Source organism: Neofelis nebulosa, chromosome 6, assembly GCF_028018385.1.
Source record: "Neofelis nebulosa isolate mNeoNeb1 chromosome 6, mNeoNeb1.pri, whole genome shotgun sequence".
Lineage (NCBI taxonomy): Eukaryota > Metazoa > Chordata > Mammalia > Carnivora > Felidae > Neofelis > Neofelis nebulosa.
In genome coordinates, this window is record NC_080787.1 from 33,721,240 (window position 1) to 33,737,285 (window position 16,046).

General features: G+C 48.3%; 2 protein-coding genes across 6 annotated transcripts in view; one reads left to right on the forward strand and one right to left on the reverse strand.

Annotated features, from left to right (window-relative positions):
• The window catches only part of LOC131515325 (class I histocompatibility antigen, Gogo-B*0101 alpha chain-like), a 116,175-nt gene extending 106,953 nt beyond the window's left edge, over positions 1-9,222 (reverse strand). Inside the window, exons 1-8 of one of the 2 annotated variants that reach the window (XM_058736083.1) lie at positions 9,087-9,222; positions 8,499-8,768; positions 8,040-8,315; positions 7,157-7,432; positions 6,935-7,042; positions 6,470-6,502; positions 6,285-6,332; positions 5,785-6,155 (exon numbers count right to left, since the gene is read on the reverse strand). In XM_058736083.1, the coding sequence (XP_058592066.1) occupies positions 6,151-6,155; positions 6,285-6,332; positions 6,470-6,502; positions 6,935-7,042; positions 7,157-7,432; positions 8,040-8,315; positions 8,499-8,768; positions 9,087-9,159 (1,089 nt within the window). In that variant the 5' untranslated portion in view covers positions 9,160-9,222 and the 3' untranslated portion in view covers positions 5,785-6,150. Of the gene's footprint in view, positions 1-5,784; positions 6,156-6,284; positions 6,333-6,469; positions 6,503-6,934; positions 7,043-7,156; positions 7,433-8,039; positions 8,316-8,498; positions 8,769-9,086 lie in introns of those variants that run through there. The other variant, XM_058736084.1, reaches the window with a different exon arrangement.
• A 127-nt stretch (positions 9,223-9,349) lies between these two features.
• LOC131515341 (spliceosome RNA helicase DDX39B-like) lies at positions 9,350-14,009 on the forward strand. Of its 4 annotated transcripts, none has more exons than XR_009263571.1 (5): positions 9,350-9,514; positions 11,726-11,833; positions 11,949-12,070; positions 12,213-12,358; positions 12,698-14,009. XR_009263571.1 is itself a non-coding variant. In XM_058736116.1 (4 exons), exons 2-4 carry the CDS (start codon positions 12,006-12,008, stop codon positions 12,736-12,738), a joined length of 252 nt encoding a protein of 83 aa, XP_058592099.1. In that variant the 5' UTR covers positions 9,350-9,514; positions 11,949-12,005; the 3' UTR covers positions 12,739-14,009. The 4 variants fall into 4 exon arrangements, 2 of the variants coding, with proteins under 2 accessions (XP_058592099.1, XP_058592100.1); XR_009263572.1 differs by having other exon boundaries at positions 11,952-12,070; XM_058736116.1 differs by lacking the exon at positions 11,726-11,833.
• The last annotated feature ends 2,037 nt before the right edge of the window (positions 14,010-16,046 follow it).

The window sequence follows — 16,046 nt, forward strand, 5'->3', positions numbered from 1 at the left end:
TTGCAGTTTCTGACTGTTACAGTTGTATTCTCTGTTTCTCAATTTCTGTCTATTTTGTTTTCATGTATTTGGCGCTGAGGTGACCATATATTCAGAATTGCTTTATCCTTCTGATAGTTTGACCCTTTTGTCACTATGGAATGTTGCTGTCTCTCTTTACTAGCATTTTTTCTTTATGTCATATACATAATATTTATTCACATAACATATGTTTATATATTTATATCATATCCTGGTCATGTTATATTTTATGTCCTATGAGTGCAATATTGAAGTTTTATGACCTTCTTTTTACTACCTATTCTCTCTAAAGTTACTCGATCACAGTCTATTCCCGTTTGTACATTACATTTCATGCTACAATTTCTCTTTTTCTTTGTGCAATTCTTTGTGTAAATTTTTTTGACACACAGGTTAAATGTAGATTTTTTAAGAGAAATTTGTTTCTTTCTTATAAATTTGAGTCAATATCAGTCCAGGAAAATAATAAACTAAACTAATGACTTGAAGGTATTTTGACCCAAAATAGCAAAGCAAATTTGAACTACAAATCACAGAAGCGTTAGTCTGTGACTGGAAATTCTTTGAAGTAGCTGTTTGCTCACTTCGTGCTAGCTCCAAGCAAACCTCCTTAGAATAATATCTTCTTGTTCTTGAAGGTAGAGTTGATGTGATTCGTGTCATCCTTTCCTGAGGACATGAATCTATGAATCTTTTGTTCCCATATTTTCAGGGAGGGATGTTTCTCATGAAATAGAATAAGCTCTGGGCATTATTTCCTGTCTAGTAAGTTCATGAGCCTGAGAAGGCAAGCTAAGATTTTCTAGATTTGAAATACACCTTAAGTATCAGAGCAAACATCATCCCTGGCTTTTTGCCCATTATATTTTGGCCTAAATGATTATTCTCTTGATTGTTTTTTTGGGCGATATATATACACATCACCAAATATATGTATGAAATATATACATATATATATAATACACACACACACACATATATATATATAATCATTGTTAGTCATTTTTATAAGAAGAGGCAGCTTTAAAACTTAGTCTACTGTGTTAATGGAAGAGGATCCCCATTCACAATTGTTTCATTTCTGCAATTTATCCAGCACCAGATGAGGTGGTAGAATACAAGTCTACCTAAACCAGTGGTGATCTGTGTCTTCTGTGAGCCAGCACTAGTCTGTGAATGTGCATCAGCCCACAAACAGATAGAGACAGAAATGAAAGTGAAACCTTATCCTGTCTCAGACTGGCAATCAAGACAAAAATAAGCCTGTATATCGTCATTGGATCTGCTAAAAACAATTTGATTACTAGCTGTTCGTGGACCAGAGGTGGAGGAGCACAGTGTCTAATCTGGAATGATTTTGCAGACTTTTGTGGGGGTCTCATAAAACCTGGTAAATTTTGGATACTCTTCCCAGAAATACAGGCATGTACAAAGAAATATGAAGTGTCAGTGTATATATAAGGATCATCTGAAGTGTTACGGATCTGGGTAACTTAATCCCAGGAAGAGACAAAGGCTGCAGAAGACATTTTGAACATTCACTTCATCACCCGAAAGTGCTACTCCAATTACTTGTGAATAGAACTGGAATAGACAAAAGCTGGACCCCATAACAACTATCAAGGGGAAAAGTTGAAAGATGCCATTTTTTAGTCACTCCTTCCTCTAATCTGACCTGAGTGCCTACAATGTATCATATCAAGTTGTAGTCTCAAATCACTGCTCCAAATATTGCAATTTGTCATTCCTTTCCCATTCTGGGCCCCCAATTTCCATGCCCAGAACTTGTGCCCTCTTCCCACATAAAAGATTTCCACGTTTAAAAATCTTGACTGAGGGCCGAGACCATGGAGAGGAGAACCCATTTTGCCAAACAGCCTTGCATTGGACGTGGCATGAAACTTCAGTCACGTGACCACCTGCCAGAATCTCTCTCAGGACATGGGACAGATAGGCTGGGACAGCACTACATGGCATTTGGCACAGGTGTTTGAGTGACAGTGGTGTCATGCAGTTGCAAGGGGCAGCAGCAACAGCAGTCTCAGCCTCCGGATCCAGTGTCCTATGTCAGGGGACTCTGTTGTGAGGGTGGCATCTTTACCCAGGAGCAGGGCCCTGGCTATATGTGAGCCTCCCACTCGGGTCCATTGTGGATTCTGTTCCCGTCTGTGTAGCCTCAAGCCTGGCTTGTGACTTTCCTTGAAATAGAACAAGGCCCCACATTCTCTCTCATCCCAGTCTCTGTAACTGTGCACATGTATCATAAAGAGGCAAAAGTCGATGTAGGGAATAGCGTTACAGAGCATGATTTCAGACTCTTTTTTCCAGTTTTACTGAGATATAACAGACATACACCATTGTGTCAGTTTAAGGCTACAATCTCTTGATTTGATACATGTCAATGCTGCAAAATGCTTACAACCATAGCTAAGACCTGCACCGTGTCACATAGTTATGATTTACTTTTGTGTGGGGAAAACATTTAAGATCTACACTCTTGGTATCTCAGAGACTTTATGTTGAGCTGATAACCACTTCCTCAATCTGTCACCCGGCTCTGCCCCTTGGGAGAGAAAATATGCATCTCCCAGCAGGTCTTGCATTTTTCTTCCTAGAAAAAACAACAACTTTTATTTTTTTTTTTTTTTAAATTTTTTTTTTTCAACGTTTTTTTATTTATTTTTGGGACAGAGAGAGACAGAGCATGAACGGGGGAGGGGCAGAGAGAGAGGGAGACACAGAATCGGAAACAGGCTCCAGGCTCCGAGCCATCAGCCCAGAGCCTGACGCGGGGCTCGAACTCACGGACCGCGAGATCGTGACCTGGCTGAAGTCGGACGCTTAACCGACTGCGCCACCCAGGCGCCCCAAACAACAGCTTTTAAATGTGGATGTAAGACCCCTTCCCACAATGAGGGCTCTCATCAATGACTTCACTGCAACTCTATCTGGTGGAACCCCAGGATTGCTCGTGGGTTCGTTACAAAACACTCAGGCCTCTCTCCACATACCCTGTTAGAGTGTTGGGCCTGGACCCAGGAATGACTAGTTAATAAGCCCCACAGGAGAGGCTGAGGCACAGCCACGTGGGAATCCTTCATTATGTGCTTGCTGCTCAGTGTGTGATCTGAAGACCAGAAGGAGCACCAACCTTGTTATAAACCCAGAATCTCACACTCTACTCCAGATTGTCTAGCTCTTCGTAAGTCCAGGAAATTTCTGTGCACACTGAAAGCTGGGTCTCCCCGGAGTGTGTGCCTTCTAGGTGCAGAACCAGAACTGTGCAGTGTGCTCTGGGTGTGCTCTTAACAGCTTGCTTACCACTGAGGGGTCCAGGGTTTGGTCCTGTTCCTTTCTCTTCTATGGCCATCACCCCTTGGTGACCTCATCTATGCTGAAGGCTCTAAACATCATTTATATGGTGTCACCTCCATATCTATTCCTCCAACCTAGATATTTCTCCCGCCCTGCACTCTATATCCAGCTGGATCTTCGCTTGCATTTGAAATAATCTCAGACTGGACATTCCTAAATTGGGTGCTTGTGATGCAACTTCCCCGAATGTCCTAATTCCAAAATTTTCCCTGTTTCATTGGAAGACACCCCTCCTTTCTTCTTGCAGTCTGAAGTATTGGGTGCTTTCCTTGATTCCTCCTCCTCACAACCCAGAATTAATACATTAGGACATGCTGCTAAGTTCATCTTTAAAAGTATCCAGAACACACACATGCACACACACACACACACACACACACAATAACCAGGGTACAGTCACTCCCTCTTATTGTCTCTCTTCAAACCCCAAAATAAATCCAACATCCCCCCTCCTGAAACGGCACTGGCTTCCTACACTTTCCCTACTGGTCTCCCGCCTTTAACCTCTCGATTCTGCACAGCAGCAAACAGATGCTGCTAAGACAAGTAGTACGACGTGAACCATCTGATCTAAACCATCCGGTGACTCCACATGTCACTCAGAGAAAACTCAAAAGCCTTCAAATCCTAACCTAGACATCTGAGTGCATTTCACATGCTCTCTGCGCCAGCCACAGTGGCCTCTCACCCTTCCTCGAACAAGGACACGCTCCTGCCCTAGTGCGTGTGCCTGGAGGTTCCCCTGCGTGGAAAGAACTCCCTGAGACATGCTCTTCAACAATTCCTTGTGTCCTGCACACCTCTCCTGAGGTCAGCTTCCCAGGGAGGCTCACACTTACCACCGTAGTAAAGTAGCCACCTTGAGTGTCCCCACACAGGTAATTCTCTGGGTCACCTTCCTCAAAGCACCTACCAATTTCCATTTAAACACTTCCCTTATTTACCACATTTATACAGTATACGGTTGACTCTGAATTAACACTGGTTTGAACTGTGCACATCCACCGATATGTGGTCTTTTCTACAATAAGTGCTGTCAAGGCAGTTTCTCTTAGGGTTTCTTACTATTTTCCCCAGCTTAATTTATTGTAAGAATACATGTACATATCCATGTAACGTACAAAACATGTGTTGAACGACTGTTCCTGTTTTCAGTAAGGCTTCTTATGAACAGAACATTATTAGTGGCAGTATTTAAGTTTCGGGGGAGTCAAAAGTTATACTTGGATTTCTGACTGCTCAATGGGGTCAATGCCCTCAGTCCCCACATTGCTCCAAGGCCAAGTAGAGTCTGTCCCTCACCCCTAGGACATATTCTCCACAAGACCAGCACATTTGCCTCTTCTTACTTACTGAGGTGTCCCAGATAAAAAAAATAGCGGGTCCTGCACGTGGCACACGACATTGTCAGTGGAACAAGTGGTCAGCGGAGAGGACCTCCGTCTTCTGGATGAGCCTCAGGCACAGCCCGTCCGTGGCAGCTCCCGCACAAAGTGCCCCCACCTCACCATCAGTGCCGCCTCTACTTTCCCCCAGGGCTGCTCCCCCCTCCACCCTCTCTGCTCAGCTCCCCCCTCCCACAGTGTTTCCCCTGCACAGCACAGCACACAGTTATAGTCCTGTCTTCAGAATCACTGTACTCAGGCTCTATGGGACTCTTTCTCCAACCAAATAGAAATCTACATTAGACCCTGATTTATAAATCCATGAACGTGGATGGGAGCCAGAACCAGCATTACCAGAACTAAGGGCAAGAAGAGGGGGAAGAGAGGCAGGGAAGGTAGAAACTAACTGAAGTTGAACAAGGATGAGAAACTCCCAGATTCCTCTCTGTCTACCTCAGGATGTAAAGAATATCCAGAAGACAACTCTAGAGGGAGGAGATGGATGAATCTGAAAATTCATGTCTCCAAACCACAGAGACTCCTGTGTGCAGAGGGCCCATCTAGGCCGGTGGGAACGACAGTCCAAAGGACTCCTGGTGCTGTAACCACCGGGGTCATCTGGGGAGAAGGAGACAGGAACTCGGACACAAGAGCAAGAACAGGCCTGATGCTCCACAGAAACAAAGAAGAAAATACACCCAAAAGATGGGGCTGAGGTCATGACCCAGGATGGAGCCTGGGCTGACCCAGTCACAGGAAGCTCTTGTTGCACAAGTTCCTGGTGACAGGTGATGTCCAAGCCCCTATGATCTCAGGTCCTGGTGAGACAAGGTTCCACAGAAGGGACAAGGACAAGGAGCAGAGACAATGACCCAGCTGAGGAGGGAGCACGACACACCAAGGACGCACTGAGCACCGACTGGACCCAGGCCCCGTCCACGCTCGGCTCCTCCAGCCCTCTCCTGTCCCCACCTGCAACAGACACGGCACAGGAAACAGCGGGTTCTGGGAGGTTCTCAGGGCTTTCATTTGTTTTCTGTCCCAACCATACAAATCCTCTCTTTTATTACCTCATCATGCCCACATACCCAGAATTACAAAACACAAATTCCTATCTGGATTCTCATTTTCAGTAGGGAAGTAAGGCGTCAGTACTCAGCCCAACATGAACTAAAGAGACAGGGATGGAGACGGAACACGAATCAGTACGGGAGGGGTCATGGTGGGCATGGGGGCCAGTCTCCTGCGTCCTCACAATATGCTAATAGGAACACAGACACATTCTGACACCATCCTCAGAAAGTCAGGGGATCTTGATGTCACCAAGTGGGAGTGTGAACAGATCCCAGTTCTCCACAGGCAGCGGGTCTCACACTGTGAAAAAAAATCATCATGAACACATTTAGGTCAGTCACATAAGTGCCACACACTCAACAGCCCCACGCATGCTCAAAGTGTCCCTAGTGCCCCCACTCCTCCCCACTTCACCCTCCAGAGTCTTACCTTTAGGAGCCATTAGAGATGAATCAGAGCCCTGGGCACTGTCGTCGCCTGGGGTAGAACAAACAGGACACAATCAGAGCCATAGGAGTTGAGACTAAAGGAGCAGCCAAGGGGGAAGGGGGGTGACCCATGGGATCCTGTCTACACTATCCCAGGTTTCAGGGATCACCCCCCTCCACACTTACGTGCAGCGTGAGAATAGCTTGGTCCCTTTCCTCCTGTGGAAGAAAATAGCATGTTAGAGACCTGGGACAGGTGGGCCATGTGATCCTAGAGTAACCTCCTAGTCCTGGTCCACAATGACATTTCCAGAGTTCTGACTGAACACCCAGGACAGGATTGGGACACATGAAGAAAGAGGTGTGGGGTCACAGGACCACCTGACTTGCTGGAGGTCTGGCCTCAGCAGGGACCTTCCTCTCTGTCCTGTCACTGCTGGGAATCAGGTCCCCGTCACCAGAATTACCAAGTGAAAATCTGTTCTTCATTTTCACAAGTGCTTTGCTACAGAGTGAATGTTAGTAACGGCTCCAGAGTGGGCAGGTCCATGTGTGTGGATGGAAATTCCCAGGAACCAGGCAGGACAATGTGCTACCTAGGAAACCCCCCAGCGGGACAAGAGAACTCAGATCCCCCCACTCTGTTCCTACCTGAGAACTTCTTCCTCCAGATCACAGCTCCAACCACCAAAGTGACCACAAGGACAACCACACCAGCAATGATGCCCAGAATGGTGATGGAGGGCAGAGAGGATGGCTCTGGAAAGGGAAGGAAGGTGAGGGGCCCAGACCCCCGGCTTCAGTTCTGACTCTGAAATTTCCAGAAGGGCCCTGCTTTCCCTGACATGGGGCTCTACCCCAAACCCTCCTTACCCCATCTCAGGGTGATGGGCTCGGGCAGCCCCTCGTGCTGCACATGGCACGTGTATCTCTGCTCCTCTCCAGAAGGCACCACCACAGCTGCCCACTTCTGGAAGGTTCCATCTCCCGCAGGCCTGGTCTCCACAAGCTCTGCGTCCTGGGTGTGGTCCTGCCCATCACGCTGCCAGGTCAGGGTGATCTCCGCAGGGTAGAAGCCCAGGGCCCAGCACCTCAGGGTCACCTCACGGTCAGAGATGGGGTGGCGGGTCACGCGTGTGTTGGGAGACTCTGAGGAAGAAGAAACAGAGAATCCACACTGTGGTTTAGCTTTATGGGCCACTGAAACTGCATCCACGTGACCATCCTGAGGTGGACAGGAACACTGGTCTGGATGGAAGAAGCACAAAACCCAGACAGCAGTCTAGCCTTTGCGATCTCCCGATTCTTGTTAAGTTCTGGAATCAGGGAGAGAAGCCCGGGTAGGGAGCTGCTGGTCTAAAGGGGGAACACACGGTGGTCCTGACTGTGGTGGAGGGTGAATGACTCAGAAAACCCAGACTCTGATCTCCAAACATGTTCTCAGATGTAGACAAGGCCTTGAGAGGGAAGGTCATGGTTCACAAGGTGGCTGCCAGGGTCAGAGGGAACTGCTGATGGGTTATTTCTGGGATGATCTCAACCTGCATCCCAGGGACAGACTGGATTCCTGTCTCTCTTTTAGAGAAAAGCACCCTCAAGGTGAGTCAGTCTCTAGTAGGAATATGAACTTCGAGGCGGATCTCCCTCTTCCCACTCGGGGAGGGGTGCTGTTCTGACACTGAGTCCCATTTTCCCTTTCTCGTGGGAAGCCATGCCCAGTGGAGGGGAGATCGAGGAGGCCCGGTGGTCCCGGTACCTGCGCGCAGCAGCGTCTCCTTCCCCATGTCCACGTATTTGGCGAGCCACTCCACGCACGTGCCCTCCAGGTAGTTCCTGACGTCTTCCGCCACACCGGCCTCCTCCCACTTGCGGCGGGTGATCTGCGCCGCTGTGTCCGCCGCGGTCCAGGAGCGCAAGTCCTCGTTCAGGGCGATGTAATCCTTGCCGTCATAGGACTCTTGAGTGTACCCGCGGAGGAGGCGGCCGTCCGGTCCGACGTCACAGCCAAACATTCTCTGGATGTTGTGCGACCCTTTCCCCGCCCCCAGAGCAGCAGTGATTAAGGTGAAACCGAAAGTAAACCCGCCTAAAACCTCCCTCGGGCTCTTCCAGGGTCTTGGGACGGGGGTCACGAGGCCTCGAGGGTGCGCTCTGACCCGGAGAATAGGGGCGACCCCGGCCCGTCGTGACCTGGACCCGGGCCCGCGTCGCTCACCGGACTCGCTCTGGTTGTAGTAGCGGAGCATCGTGTTCAGGTTCACTCGGGAAATCTGTGCGGCGTTCTTCACGTTCTCCGTCTCCTGGTCCCAATACTCCGGCCCCACCTGCTCCATCCACGGCGCCCGCGGCCCCATCCTCGGATTCGGGGCGTCGCTGTCGAACCGCACGAACTGCGTGTCGTCCACGTAGCCCACGGCGATGAAGCGGGGCTCCCCGAGGCCGGGCCGGGACACCGCGGTGTCGAAATACCTCAAGGAGTGGGAGCCTGCGGGCGCGGAGGGGCTGAGACCCTCCCCCCCCCTTCCCCCCCCCCCGCCCCGCCCGCCCCGACCCTCCTCCCCGCTCGGGGCCCGGGTCCCAGGGGAAGGGGGACGGGAGGGCAGGGGGAGGGAGACCCGAGTTGGGGAGAGCAGGGCGGAGTCCGGGAGGGTCGGGGGAGGGCAGGCCAGGGCGGGCTCGGAGGCGGGTGGGGGTCTGGGGTCGGGGCGGAGGACAGTCGCCTCCCCGGAGGTTCCGCGTCCCCGCCGGGCGGTCCTCTCCCTCCTGCCCCGCAGAGTCCCTTTCCTCCCGAACCCGCACTCACCTGCCCAGGTCTGGGTCACGGCCAGGGCCCCCAACAGCAGCAGGAGCACAGTTTCGGACATCACGAACCGCATCCTCGGGGTCTGGGGACAAATGTGAGTCTCAGGAGGCGGGTGCGGAAACTTGATACCCCGGAACCGCGGTGCCGCTGATTGGCTTCTCTGGAAACCGGACACTAATAGGAGTGTGAACCGAGGCCGCGTCATCAGTATCCAGGCAGAAAGACCTGACACAGGTTGTGACAGGGAGAAGTGAAACCAGGGCAGATGGGGACTCCCCAACACTGGGCTTCCCTGCCCCCGACGCCGCCCTGGGGCCAGAGTCCCTGAGAGGCGGGCCTGGGGACCTGGGACGTGGCCTGGACGCCTCACCTACTGCACAGAGCGCTCTTTGTCCCACTGTGTCCCTGAGCTGTGGACCAGGAGCTGTGTGAGTCACTGATTCTCCAGCATTTTGTTCTCAGGATATCTCTACAGTCTTACAAATTAGTGAGGATCCCAGGGATAATTGTGTGTCTGTGGATTATATCGGTCTTTATTTACCGCAGTAGGTATAAAACAGGTTCAAATATTTATTAATTCATTTTCAATCATATGAAAACATAAATATTGTTTGTATGGAAAGTACCAATGTTCCCAAATAAACGGGGCAGTGAGAATAGTGGTTTTGTTCCATTGTACATTTTTGCAAGTCTCTTTCTTGTCTGTCTCGTTGGAAGACCACTGGATGTTCAGATTTGCCTCTGCATCTATTGTGTTGTTTTGGCTGAAGTATATGAAAAAATGTATGTCCTTGACCAAATGTAGGAGAATAGTATGTATTATAACCGTTTCAGATAATTATGGATATTCATCTTTGATACTATATTAAAACTACACAATGTGTAATTTCTCTGAGGTTCTTTGCAAACTGGACTTGAAACAGTATCATTAACTGTGTTTTTCTGTTACATTAAATCCATAGGCCCATCTGCACATGGAATGGATCTGTACTAATGCATGAATGTTTTTAAGTAACGTGTTGTGTGTTGTTTCACTAAGTAATGTAGGTGTTCCAGCATTGATTAGAGTGGAATCGAATTATCAAAAAGTCATTTGTTTTGGGGCACCTGGGTGGTTCAGTTGGTTAAGCATCCAGCTTGGGCTCAGGTCATGATCTCACGGTCCATGAGTTCAAGCCCCGCGTGGGGCTCCATGCTAACAGCTCAGAATCTGGAGCCTGACTAGGATTCTGTGTCTCCCTGTCTCTCTGTCCTACCCTTGCTTGCACTGTCTCTCTTTCTCTCAAAAATAAATAAACGTTAAAAAAATTTTTAAAGAAAGCCATTTGTTTTAATATTACCACAAATCCCAACAGAAAAGGTGGTTAGTACTGAGAAACTGTCAAGCTTCTGGGTGGGTCACAGGTTTATGGGATGGGCTTCATGGGTGATGGGTTCTAAGGAGGACACTTGTTGTGATGAGCACTTGGTGTTGTTTGTAAGTGATGAATCACTCGATTCTTCTTGAACTAATATTAAACTGTATGTTAACTAACTGGAATTTAAATAAAAACTTGAGATAAACAAAGTAATGGTAAAAGCAGCGATTGCTCAGTAACCAGCACGGGGAGATGTTTGGTATTTGGTGGATCATACGGTGCCTTGTTTTTGTCTGTAATTGGACAAAGTTTTGTCATGGTTTCAGAGTGTCCTTGTGTGCTGTCGATGTTCTGTGAGATGACTGGCTCCTGTCCCACAGGAATAATATGGCCCAGTGGTGGCATCAGTCAGCTTCTGTCCACACTGAGGCCCAGCTGCCAGTGTCAGACCAGTTCCCAACGTGGGGGCTGCTGTTTCTTCTGTCTTCAATTGCATATTTTAAAATACGTACAACCCATCAATAATAATTAAAGACTTGGTGTTTTGGGGAGCCTGGGCGGCTCAGTCGGTTAAGGGTCAGACTCCTGATCTCATGATTTGTGAGATGGAGCCCTGTGTCAGACTCTGTGCTAACAGTGGGGACCCTGCTTGGGATTCTCTCTCTTGATCTCTCTGTCTCTGTCTCTGCCCCTCCCCTGCTCATACTCACTCTGTCTCTCCCTGTCTTAAAATAAGTAAATAAACTTTCAAAAAAATCTGGAGGACTTTTAAAACCTTAAATATTCCCACATGCATTGGCCCTGTTAGGGTTCTTAAATATGTTTATTTCTTCTTGTATCACACCCTGAGGAGAAGCTTTTTTTCAGATTATGGATTGTGCAACTTTTTCACACTAAAACTACTCCCACAATTAGGGTAGGTCTCAGGTTTAATATTTCATAAGCAGGAATATTGTTCATGGTCGTTCCAGACCCTAGTTCCAATACTTATCCCTTTGTCATGGAGTATCTCATTCCTGTCTCCTAACATGTCTGCCAGATTTGGTTACTGTTCTCTGTATCTCCTCAGAGACCGATTTGCTGAGGAAAATCCAAAGCAAAGGAGAGAAAGGAAGAGTAATTATCCTTAGAGGAATAAAGGAATCATGTAGTGGGGAATAAGAGGGACTTAGTGGTTTCATGTGGAGGGTGTACTTCCAGAAATCTCCCACTCTGGCACATTGTCATTCTCCCCCCATACACACACCCATGGGCCCACATCCCCCCACTCTCCACACACAGGCAAGATCTTTGTGAAGTCTGTGCAGCGTTGCATTGCCCTGGCCCAGCTCCTAGTGCAGGAGAACTTGCCAGCCATTGCCACCACTGTAGGCGGCCCCGAGAGGAGAGGTGAGGGAGAGATGGAAAGATGTCTTGTGTCCTTGGGAGGAAATGAGACCCCTGAGATAAAGGACTGTGAACATTTTTATGATTGTCTTTCTGACAAAGGCTTTCTTGGTATCAGTAGTTTAAAGGTCTTCAATAACGAATTCTTGTGGCCAGCAACCTATGTGGCCAAGGCATGGACATTAAGCAGGTGAACTCAACTACCACCGGCCTGGCGATTCCCACACCTACCTGCATCAGGTAAGCTGCACACCCACACAGACATCCCAGTGCACCTCCCAGCCCCTGATTTCCTATGTCTTCGTACATTACACCCTCATCCCTCCTTTTGGGTGTCTTCCTACTTTGGGGTCTTCCAGTGCTACCCTCTGTCCCCTTCCAGGAGGCCTGTGCAGGCCAGTTGCCCGAGGGGACTGTCCATCACATTTGTGTCAAGTGAAAACAGTGCCAAGATCCTCAGTGAGGTGCAAGGTCAAACTGAGGTCGATGGTACTGAACTGCCTGAGGAGATGGACATTTCCTCCTCCAGTGAGTATCGATCTCATGAAATTGGTTCCTCCAACTCTTCAGAGTCTCCTTGTTCCTTAGAGACTTTGTCTTGAACCATGTAGTGCAGAGAATGGTGCCTGATGCCTAATGGGTGCCTGACAAGTTTATGCACCCCGACCTTGATCCCATGTTGGGATGTTTTGGTCATTTCTATGTCCAGTCCCTTTCCTCTCTCATCCAGTTAGTTGTTTTTGCATCCCAGTGTCTCCTCTGACCCCACATCCCACACGAACACCTGCATGTATAGGGGTCTGTGTTTCTGCCAGTCTCACTTAGCCTTCCCATGCCTTATTGTAACTGTGCATGTTTTCTCTGCAGTTGCAGTCATGGGAGAGGACGCACCCATTCACAGAGCCTGATGCAGGTCTCACACCCAGGAACCAGGAGATCATACATGACTTGAGCTGAAATCAAGAGTCAGATGCCCAACCGACTTACCTACCCAGGCACCCCTACAGTTTATACTTCCTAATTAATTTCTTTTTAAAAATACTTTAACTGTGAATATAGTTGAAAGACACCATTACATTACTTGCAGTTGCACAACACAGTGACTCAAATTCTGAATACATTCTCTGTTTTTGAGAGAGAGACAGCCAGAGCAGGGAAGAGAGGCAAAGAGGGAGGGAAGGAGAGAGAGAGAGAGAGAGAGAGAGAGAGAGAGAGAGAGAATAAGAGATTCTCAAGCAGGCTGATTCCTGTGGGGCTGGATCCCATGACCCTGGGACCATGAGCAGAGAACCCACTGCCACCCAGGGGACCTTCACCCTCTGTCTACACCATGCTGTGCTCACCAGAGTATAGCTGCCACCTGTCACCAGACAGTGATGTTACAGTATCACTCATGATATTCCTTGTGCTGTGCTTTTTATTCCTAAGACCTGTTCCTTCCATAACTGGAGCCTGTGTCTCCCACTCCCCTCACCCACTGTGCCCATCCTCCCAACCTCCTTCCCTCTGGCAGTCATCCGTGAGTTCTCTTTATTTAGAGGTCTGATTCTGCTGTGTGCTTGTCTATTTATTCATTTGATTTGTTTTGTAAGTTCCATATATGAGTGAGATCATATGGTACTTGTCTTTCTCAGTCTGATTTCTTTCACTTAGCAGACACACTGCCCTGTTTGTCCATCCATGTTGTCACAAGTGGCAAGATCTCAACCTTTTTGTGGTTGCATAATATTCTAGTGTGTGTATATATATATGTGTGTGTATATACCACACAATTCCTTAGCCATTTGTCTGTGGCAGGAACACAGGTTGTATCCTTGTGGCTTTTGAAAACAAAGTCACTCACTGAACATCATTTGGGATGAGGGCGCCCCCTGGTGTCCGGGCCCCTGTCCAGGTGCTGGACCTGAAGGAGACCCTAGGGAGGGCCTGGCTGAGGAGGAGAAAGACAGCTGGGTCTTCTCTCCATAGTCCTGTGGCTGCACGTGGGGTGAAAGGTAAGGGGACATCCCCCACTGCTTTGCTCTCGGGTGGATACTGACTGAGAAGCCTTAGTGGGGTCTGGACTGTAACCCAGGTAGAGATGTCTGAGCAGAAGCCTGGGCATCAGTGGGGACAGGAAAAAGTTTCTGAGCAGCCCTGGACTCCACAGGGGTCAAGCTCAGGGGTGAGGCGGGATTGCAGGAGAGGAGAGCTCAGGAGCCCGTGCCATTGCTGAGGTAGAGATGTCTGAGCAGAAGCCTGGGCATCAGTGGGGACAGGAAGAAGTTTCTGAGCAGCCCTGGACTCCGCAGGGGTCAAGCTCAGGGGTGAGGCGGGATTGCAGGAGAGGAGAGCTCAGGAGCCCGTGCCATTGCTGAGGTGTCTGTGTCCCTGTGCACCTTGTCCTCCAGCCCGGTGATGGTGATACAGGGAAAACCGAAAAGTAGAAACACTTCCTTGGACTCCTACTTCTAAATGTTTCAAAACTCAGTGAAACAAATATCATTTCTGATTTGGAAATAGCATCTCAGTGTCTATACAATGCTCTATAGTGTGGACATGTACACTCACAGTTTGTGAGTTGACCCCACATCAGGTGCTGGGCTGACAGCACTGAGTCTGCTAGGGATTCTCTCTCTCTCTCCCTCCCTTTCCCTCTCTCTGCCCTTCCCCTGCTTCTGTACTCTCTCTCCATCTCTCAATAAAAATAAATAAACCTTAAAAATAAAAGAATTGGTGTTTTCACTTTGGGGGGTAAACACCCAAGAGTGCAATTATTGGATTATATGACGAGTCACTATGCTGTAAACCTGAAAGGAATGGAAGAGTGTGTAAGCTGCACTCAAATAATAAGAAAAAAAAGAGAATTAGAAATATTAGAGAACCCTTTGGAAAGGAAGACACGAAATGTCACACACCTATATTGGTAGTAAACACAAAGAAAATGAGAGTGTGGAATATGTAGAGAGACTGGTCCTAGAAGTGTGGTGATGAGAGGTTTGCAAAGCAGGGGGCTAAGACTCTCCAGGAGCCAAAGCCTCGGTCCCCTGGCTCAAGCCTCTTTCATTTTTGCAACTTGTTGACAACAGCAAGCACATACAACATAGTATTTGGCCGCTTGTCAGGTCATGTACCTGCAGTGTTTTCCATACTGGGTCATGAGTACATCTGACACCAGACAAAACATTCGTATCCCCACAGTGGCCCCCGGATGATGTCCTTCTGGAGAGAAGGAGCAGTCCCGGCAGTTTTCTCTCCTAGGAATGAAACTTCTTTCAGTTTCTTGCTGCTCTGTCCCTTTCCTTCAGGACATTCTTACGGTGCATCCGCCTGCTGTTCTCCAGCATCTTTCCCTTTCTCTTTGTATACGATGGACTGTAGGAGGACATTGTATAACCCGAACTGTCATCGGTCGATATGTTGACAGGCTCGTCGTCTCTGGCACAGACTGTACATGCAAAGGTAAATACATCGCAGGTTAATGCAAACAGAATAGCAGTAGAGAAGCTAAATATCTTAACATGCTCTACAGGGCTTAGTTTTCCTCATCCCTCTGTTATACTTTCTAAGAACTTAGAACAGGATAACATGTCCAGATTGGTTTTGAAAATCTCATATATCTGTGCTTGCAGATGTTGAATGTCCATAGACACGTTAGATTGTCCGAGCAAGTGTCTCTAACATCATTCCATGGAAATTTAGTGTTATTAAACAGTAATGCGGCTACACATATTGATGTAGTGTTCCAACCACATTGTAATATTTGTCTTTGTAGGCTTAGTAATTGAACTCCCAGCAGCATCACACAGCCTGTTGTAGGCCTGCAATCTCACTGGACAGTCGACTGTCAAGATCCCGTTGTGTCTTCCAATGTTGGAGCGATTTCTCATGCCATTGTTGCACAAATTGTACTGTCTGCACAGATTGGTGCAACCAGACAGCCGCAGTAGCTGCGGCGGCAGTCACAGCAATAATGCCTATGAGAGCTGCAACAAGCATTCCAGCAAACTGTCAGGATTAGTGAAGAACTCATAGAGTGCGGCCCATCAGATACATTTCTGAACAATGTTGCCATGGTGGAGACATGGGAAGTGGCAGCCATAGGCCAGGGCGTGCTCTCAGTAAATATAAGCCTTTGGATGAGGGAGTAAAGGGTATAGAATTGTTAAGACAACTGTAGAATGAGCAGTTAACACAGATCGTAAGGGCCTCAGAATCAATCCAAACTCTCTGTCCC

What these genes read in the sequence shown, in the direction of transcription:
- LOC131515341 (XM_058736116.1), top strand. Translation starts at nt 12,006, where the DNA reads ATGGACATTAAGCAGGTGAACTCAACTACCACCGGCCTGGCGATTCCC. An exon ending in CCCACACCTACCTGCATCAG is followed by an intron (nt 12,071 to 12,212) that starts GTAAGCTGCACA and finishes GTCCCCTTCCAG; the next exon opens with GAGGCCTGTGCAGGCCAGTT. An exon ending in GATGGACATTTCCTCCTCCA is followed by an intron (nt 12,359 to 12,697) that starts GTGAGTATCGAT and finishes TTTTCTCTGCAG; the next exon opens with TTGCAGTCATGGGAGAGGAC.